An 8602-nucleotide genomic window follows, 5' to 3' on the forward strand; every position below is an offset into this window, starting at 1 on the left:
TGTGGTTACAGGGAAAAGCAAGAAATCCAGTGGCTTGAACAGACCAAGCAAGGAGCCAGTTAGTAGACAAAGATCAAGGTGTGCAAAGTCAGGAAAGTCATGTAGAACCTAGGCAGGGGAAGGACTCAGGATGTCCCTCTAAGGGAGAGGGGAGTCTTCAAAGGCTCTGGAGCACAGGATTAGTATGCAATGGGTTGACCATCTTCTGTTGCTATAACAAAATACTGGAGACTGGATACTTCATAAAGAAAAAGGTTGTTTTAGCTGATGATTTGGGACTCAAAAGTCCAAGCAGCATGGCACTGGCTCTGAAGAGCCCTTCACCCATGTCACATTGGTAGTAAATTAAATCATGGTGGGATTGTGTGCAAGAGAGTAAGATGATGTCATGAGACAGGAAGCCAAGAGAGGCAAGAGGCCAGACTGGGCCTTTTATAGGGACCGTCTGTGGACAACATCTATGCCTTGCTTAGTTTGATCCTACAAACCAGACAAAGGTGCTGAGGGAACATAGAATAGTGAGGGTCAGGTGATCCAGTTCACACCGATTGGAGCTGTAGCAACTACACAACACCAACCCTGAACCTGTAGGTAATGTGTGTATTACCCACAGCACGGGGGCAGGAGTTAGCGTGTCTCAGTACGAGATCTCTGTGAGCCTCTGTAAACAGCAAGAAGAAGCTGCAGCTGCTAGCTGTTGCACCTGATGTCAATATTGTGGGAGTTGGAAGAAGCTTTGGCATTTCTATGGGTCTGAAGCACTGGGGTCCTTGACATGGTTGTGACCTTGTCACACAATACACATTTAGTCGGGGCTGTGCCCACTCTTTGCACAACTCGCTCAAAGCTTTCTCTGCTCACCAGGTCTCAGACAGACATAGGACTACCTACCTTCCTTTAGAGGGTCTCACTCAATTTTCTTTTTTTTTTTTAAGATTCATTCATTTCATGTATGAGTACACTGTAGCTGTCTTCAGACACACCAGAAGAAGGCATCAGATCCCATTATAGATGGTTGGAAGACACCATGTGGTTGTTGGGAATTGAACTCAGGACCTCTGGGAGAACAGTCAGTGCTCTTAACTGCTGAGTCACCTCTGAGCCCAGCTTTCTTGCTTTTTAACCCAGCATTCACAGGCTTGAGTAGGCAGACAGGTTTCTATTGGAACATAACACGGTTTGGATGGATTATCTTTAAGACTTTTTTTTTTTTGAGAGGCTAGACTTAAAGACACTAGGTAGCCAAGGGTGACCCTGGACTCCTGATCCTGTTGCCTCCATCTCCCCAGTGCTTGAATTGCAAATATGAACCTACACACCTGAATTATACAATGTTGGGGCTTGAACATGGGGATTCGTGAAGAGTCAAGAAGTGCGCTACAAACCAAGCTGGTTCCATTGGCTCCACTGATAACTTTTAAGTGTTTCCTTCATTTATTTAAAATACTATGCAAGAATATAGCATTCAAAACATGGACTGGAGAGATCGTACAGTGGTTATGAGCACCAGCTGCTCTTCCAGAGGACCTGGGTTCAATTCCTAGCACCCACATGGAGGCCTAAAACCATCTGTAATACTAGTTCCTGGAAACCCAAGGCCTCCTTCTGGCCTCTACAGGTACCAGACACAGAGGTGGTACGTGTATATACACGCAGGCAGGCAAGACACTGTTTTCTTTTTTTTTTTTTTTTTTTTTTTTTTTTTTTTTTTTTTTTTTTTTTTTTTGGTTTTTCGAGACAGGGTTTCTCTGTATAGCCCTGGCTGTCCTGGAACTCACTTTGTAGACCAGGCTGGCCTCGAACTCAGCAATCCACCTGCCTCTGCCTCTTCTTTTTTGTTTTAATAAAAACATATGTATATATGTGTGTGTATGTAAATATATGTGTATGTATATGTATAAATATTATATATGTATATATGTGTTGTTGTTTTACCTGAATGTATGTCTTTGTGAGGGTGTCAGATCCGCCTGGAACAGGAGTTACAGACAGTTGTGAACTCCCATGTGCATGCTGGGAAATTGTGCAGGTCCCCTGAAAGACCAGCCAGTGCTCTTAACTGCCAAGCCATCTCTCCAGCCCCTTGTTTTGTTTTTTTGAGACAGGGTTTCTCTGTGTAGCCCTGGATATCCTGGAACTCACTCTGTAGACCAAGCTGGCCTCGAACTCAGAAATCCGCCTGCCTCTGCCTCCTGAATCCTGGGATTAAAGGTGTGTGCCAGCACTGTGTGTGCACTGTTTCTGTTTGTTTGTTTGTCTTTTAAAGAAGAATAGAGAACATAAAATAGAAGTGTGAAGAACTGAGATGAGGTTTCTAGCTGAGATTCCTAGCCAACCATACCATGGAAGGTTACGGCTGTCTCTCAGAGAAGGCACTGTATTGTCACGGACACTGTATTAATACACTCACTCTAACCAGGCACTGGAGGAAGAGTGCAGCGTCTACCCCCTCCAGGAAGATCTGAAGACGAAACAGAGTTAAGAAACTTGTCTAAGACACCAGGTGGTCGTGGAGCACACCTTTAATCCCAGCACTTGGGAGGCAGAGGCAGGTGGATTTCTGAGTTCAAGGCCAGCCTGGTCTACAGAGTGAGTTCCAGGACAGCCAGGGCTACACAGAGAAACCCTGTCTCGAAAACAAACAAACAAACAAAAAGGGCTGGAGAGATGGCTCAGTGGTTAAGAGCCCTGGCTGCTCTTCCAGAAGTCCTGAGTTCAATTCCCAGTACCCTCATGGTGGCTCACAACTGCCTGTAATTCTAGTTCCAGGGGAACCTCACACAGACATATATGCAGTTAAACCACCAATGCACACAAGATCAAAATAAATACAAATAAAACAGAATAAAAGAAAAAAGAAACCTGTCTAAGGAGCCACCATATACAAAGTTTAAAAGTGTCATTCAGGGCCCGCAAGATGGGTCAGCAGGGTCAGGCACACAGTCCTCAGTAGGTGTGCACACACATACATAACTGTAAAGAAATTTTAAGATTTCTTTTTTACATTTATGTGTATACCTGAGCGAGTATGTGTACCTCACTGTATGCAGGCACCTAGGGAGACCAGAAAAGGAGTCCCTGGAACGAGAATTGCAGACAGTTGTGAGCTGATTGGTATGGGTGCCAGGAACTGGACCCAGGCCATTAGCAAGAGCAACGTGTCTAATCTTGGTTGTCATTGAAAGGAACCGCAAGGAAAGAACTGTCTCCACCAGACATGGGTGTTTTTCTTGATTGCTAATTGATTCAGGAGGGCCAAGGTTCCTCTGGGTGGTAGCATCTCTGGGTATGGGGGGCCTGAGCTTCCTAAGAAAGGTAGCTGAGGGCTGGACATGGTGCGCATCCTTTAATGCAGGCACTCAGGAGGCAGAGAGTTTGCAGCCCACCTGGTCTACAGATTGAGTTTCAGGACAATGGGGTCTGTACAGTGAGACCCTGTCTCAAAAGAAAAAACTAAAGGCGGCCGACCATGAGCTGGGAAGCAGTGTGCCTCCACAGTCTCTGCTTCAGCTCTTGAGCAGATTCCTGCCTGGAGATCCTGCTCTGGCTTCCCTTGATGATGTAACTTGTAAACCAAATAAAGTCTTTTCTCCCCAAGCGGTTTTTAATCGTGGTGTTTTTATCACCACGGCAACAGTCTGGGACTGGATTGGTTACCTCAAGAGAAGGGTGTATGCTGTATGCTCTTTTCATTTCATTTATTAGTGTGTGTGTGTGTGTCCATGTGTCCATGTGTAGGTCCAGGGCAAGTGTGGAGGTTAGAGGACAGCTTATAGGAGTCAGTCCTCTCTCCCAACAATGTGGGTTCTAGGGATTGAACTCAGATTGTCAGGAGAATCTGATCTGAAGTGCCTTAACCTTATGGGCCAGAGAATATTGTTTTGATTTCTTTGTTTTTGAAATATTGGAGATAAAACTCGAGACTTTGTACACCCTAGGCAAGTGTTCTACCGCTGAGCTACATCTCGGATGCAGGAGTGGTTGTTACGAAGCAGCAGAGCTCTCTTTTACTTCCTTTCTCACCCAGTGATCTCTCTCTTGATCTCTCTCTCTCTCTCTCTCTCTCTCTCACACACACACACACACACACACACGTCCACAATGTAGTACTCTTTGAAGTCCCCTCAAAGAGTCACCGCTAGCATCACACGTTCTTAGACCTACTGTGCTGTGAACTAAATAAAGCTCTTTTTCTTTATAAAGTTCGCAGGCTCGGGTATTTTGTTACAGCAGCAACAACAAAACCAAACTCATACACCGGGTGAAGATCACACCAGCAGAGGCTAGCCCAGCTCAGTCACATTCGGTGGGGGTGATGGTAGTACATTTAGATAAGGTGGAGAATGTGGAGTCCTGCCTTCTCGACCTGTGCCTCCTCCTGGAGAAGTTCCGCTGTCTGCTGTTCCAACGGCGGCGATTTATTTTATTCCATATGACGAACACCTGATTTTCCAAGGCTTTCAGCTTCATCTCACTGAACATCAGCCGTTCAAGGACCTTATCCTGGAGGGCGAAGCAAGCATTAATTTTCTCCAACTCTTCCTTGTTCTTGACGTTGTTTTTGGGATGGACTTCTGGAGCTGTTGTTGTTTCTGCCTCCTCCTAGGATCCCCAAGAGAAGAAAAAAGTCAATTCATACCGATAATTCCTTATAACACAGAACAACTGCTCCAGGCCAGGGAAAATTTTAATTAAAAAAAAAAAATTCTTTGGGACAGGGTCTGTCTCATGTAGCCCAGGCTGGCCTGAAACTCACTATGTAGCCAAGATGGCCTTGGCCTCCTAGGCCTCCTGCCTCCACCTCTCCAGTGCTGGGATTACATGTGTATACTACATCTAGTTTATCAGGAGTTCAAAGTCATGTTTGACTGCAGAGTGAGTTGGGGATCAGTCTGGGCCACATGAGACCCTCCCTCAGTAAACCAAGTAAAAAGTCGTGGGGAAAAAATGGTAAACACCATGCTAATGTCCCATGTTTCTCTTATTAACTTAGCAAAGTAAGAAAGTGCTGGGGATGGAGCTCAATGGGGGGGGGGGAGAGAAGGAGGGAGGAGGGGGGAGGGGGAAGGGAGGGGAGAGGGAGGAAGGAAATTTCAGGAGTATAATTGAAGTTTCTATGAACATTATTTCTCCCCTGTGGGGTCCCTTCGCTCAAATATCACCTCCTGTGTTATAATCCTGACTTTGGTATTTAGTGTATTAATGCTTTTTTTTCTCTTTGCAAGTGTATGTGTGTATGGTGTTCATGTGTGATTTCATGCTAGAATGTGTGTGAGCATGTGTGTATTCATGTGTGGAAAGGCTCCAGGCTAAGGGTTCTCCCTGAACCCAGAGCTCACCACTTTTACTAGCCTGACTAGCCAGTCTATTCTACAGATCCTGTCTCCGCCTCCTACAGTCTAGGATTACAGGTGGACCACTCTGCCACCCCTGCTTTTAATGGGGTACTGGACATGCAATTCCAGCCCCCACATTTGCCCAGCAAGTGCTCTGCCTACTGGGCCATATCCCTAGCCTTCAGATGCTGTTTGTTTGTTTGTTTGTTTGTTTGTTTTTTGAGACAGGGTTTCTCTGTATAGTCTTGGCTGTCCTGGAACTCACTTTGTAGACCAGGCTGGCCTCAAATCAGAAATCTGCCTGCCTCTGCCTCCCAAGTGCTAGGATTAAAGGCGTGTGCCACCACTACCCAGCATGGATGCCTTTTTTAATTTTTAAAAAGTATTTCTATTTTGAGATTTAGGCTTATTTACTTTATGTTTCTGAGTGTTCTTCCCTGCATGTATGTGTGTGTACCTGTGCATGCAGTGCCCAAGGAGGTTGGGAGAAAGCATTAGAGACTGGAATTACAGTTGACTGAGCCACCATATGGGTGCCTGTGGAGATCAGAAGAGGGCTTAAGACTCCTGCAACTGGACTTACAAGCAATTGTGAGCTACTATGTGGGTGCTGGGAACTGAACTCAGGTCCTCTGCAAGAGCAGCAAGTGCTCTTAATTACTGAGCTACCACTCCAGTCCCAAATGATTTTTATTTTATGTGCATGGGTGGTTTTGCCTGCATGTATGTGTGTGCACCAAGTGGATACAGTGCCTGCAGAGGCTGGAAGAGGTCATTAGATCTCCTTACAGACAGCTGTGAGCCACTGTGTAGGTGCTGGGAACTGAACCTGGATTCTCTGCAAGAAAAGGGCGAACCATCTCTCCAAACTTTTTTTTTTTTTTAAATAGGAAGCTATTTTGTTCTCTCCAGGTAACATCTGGCAACATCTGGAGATATTCTAGGTTGTGGCAAATAAAGTGGAAAGTGATGCTAGCATTTCCTATGTAGAAGTCAGAGAAGCTGCTTATCAAAGCCCCTCCCCCTCTTCACACACACACACACACACACACACACAGACACAGACACAGACACACACATATATATGTCCATGTATATCAATTTAAAGTTTTTTTTTCCATTTGAAATAGTTGATAGCGTTGCTGAAACAGGATGGAACACAGTGTGGGAGAGTCTAGTATGGTTCCTATTTCACATCTCAGTCAGCAGAAGCGTTATTGAAGGGATTAGTCCACCACCACCCAAGAGGAGACCACAGAGAAAAGACTTAGCTCAGACCCCATCATCCTTCTCTGAGCCACCCTGTCAGTGCAGCCTTGAGAGTCCCATAACCCTTAGTTAGAGCTAAGCAACCTCTTGCTCACCTGGGGTGGGGAGGGAGCCAAATTGTGTTCCTGTTTGACCAGCCAGTTGCTCAGCAACAGCAGAAGGAGGAGGAAGGCAAACAAGATGGGTTTAAAGCTTAACAACCAAGCCAAGACAGCTCCTATGGGGCCAGAAGAAGCAAGGAACCCATGGAGACTCCTCAGAAGAAAGATTAGTTCCCCCAACATTGTGGCACAGAGGGGCAAGGCCCCAGGCCCCTGCTTCAGCCCCCTCCATAACAGGAGGCATGGCCATCCGCTCCTCTGATTCATAAGTGACTCCCCACCCTGCTATCGCATAACAATAACTTCTCCTATGCCTTAAGGGCCCACTGTGTGTCAGACTCTCTGGCAGGCAGCTTTGCCAGCATCATCTCTTGACATCCACATGGCAGCCACATGAAGGAGGTCCTCAGGGGTACCTCTCCCATGGAATGCTTCCCGGTGCCTCTGAAAGAAAACAGTCGATGCTATAGGTCACCTGCTCTCATATGAGGGAGGCCGCAAAGAAAAAAAAAAACCGATCTGTAACGTGGAGATAAGGGAAACAGGTTACTGTGCGCTTACATAGTCACAGCAGGATGCTGTCAATAAGTCTGTAGAGGCTGCATACTTGATTTACTTTAAAAATTATTTAGTCAGGTAGTGGTAGCTCATGCCTTTAATTCCAGCACTCAGGGGGCAGAGGCAGGTGGGTCTCTGAGTTCAAGGCCAGCCTGGACTACAGAGTGTTCCAGGACAGCCAGGGCTACACAGAGAAACCCTGTCTTGAAAAGGAAAACAAAAAGCAAAAACAAGAAAGAAAGAAAAGCCTCCATAAGATTGAGATATAAGAAAGGAAAGCCACTTCCTCTCGGTCCCATATTGAACTCGAGTTCAAAATGGAGGGCCATGATCCAAAGGAACCGGAGCAGCTGAGGAAGCTGTTTATTGGTGGTCTGAGCTTTGAATGACAGCTTGAGAGAACATTTTGAGAAATGGGGCACACTTACAGACTGTGTGGCAATGAGAGATCCCCACACAAAATGTTCCAGAGGCTTTGGTTTTGTGATCTACTCTTGGGTTGAAGAGGTGGATGCTGCACTGTATGCTCGGCCACACAAGGATGATGGATGTGTGGTGGAACCAAAGAGAGCTGTTTCTAGAGAGAATTCTGTAAAGCCTGGTGCCCATTTTAATGGTGAAGAAAAATTTTGTTGGTGGTATTAAAGAGTATACGGAAAAATATAATCTGAGAGATGACTTTGAAAAGTGTGGCAAGATTGAAACCATAGAGGTTATGCAAGACAGGCAGAGTGGGAAAAAGAGAGGGTTTGCTTTTGTAACTTGTGATGATCATGACAACAGTTGATAACATTGTTGTTCAGAAATACCACACTATTAACGGGCATAATTGTGAAGTGAAAAAGGCCCTTTCTAAACAAGAGATGCAGTCTGCTGGATCCCAGGGAGGCCGTGGAGGTGGATCTGGCAGCTTTATGGGTCATGGAGGACACTTTGGAGGTGGTGGAGGAAACTTTGGTGGAAGAGGTGTCTATGGTGGTGGAGGTGGTGGCAGCAGAGGTAGTTATGGAGGTGGTGATGGTGGATATAGTGAATTTGGAGGTGATGGTGGCATCTATGGTGGTGGTCCTGGTTACAGCAGTAGAGGAGGTTATGGAGGTGGTGGACCAGGCTATGGAAACCAGGGCGGTGGATGTGGTGTTGGAGGAGGAGGCTATGATGGTTACAGTGAAGGAGGAAATTTTGGTGGAGGTGTCTATGGTGGTGGTGGAAACTATAATGACTTTGGAAATTATAGTGGACAGCAACAATCAAATAATAGACACATGCAGGGGGCAGTTTTGGTGGAAGACGCTCAGGCAGTCACTATGGTGGCGGCTATGGATCTGGAGGTGGACA

The 8602-nt window shown here is 46.0% G+C and overlaps 1 protein-coding gene across 1 annotated transcript; it reads right to left on the minus strand.

Moving 5' to 3' along the window:
* Window positions 1-4198: 4198 nt before the first annotated feature.
* On the minus strand, window positions 4199-6930 carry Tex46 (testis expressed 46). Its single transcript, XM_021161485.2, has 2 exons — window positions 6701-6930; window positions 4199-4602 (listed from the first exon to the last, which is right to left on the minus strand). The coding sequence occupies exons 1-2, from the start codon at window positions 6887-6889 to the stop codon at window positions 4294-4296; spliced, it is 498 nt and encodes a 165-aa protein (XP_021017144.1). The 5' UTR covers window positions 6890-6930; the 3' UTR covers window positions 4199-4293.
* Between the last annotated feature and the right edge of the window lie 1672 nt (window positions 6931-8602).

This window comes from Mus caroli, unplaced genomic scaffold (assembly GCF_978045245.1).
Source record: "Mus caroli unplaced genomic scaffold, Mus_caroli_1 scaffold_6, whole genome shotgun sequence".
In the NCBI taxonomy this organism is placed as follows: Eukaryota; Metazoa; Chordata; class Mammalia; order Rodentia; family Muridae; genus Mus; species Mus caroli.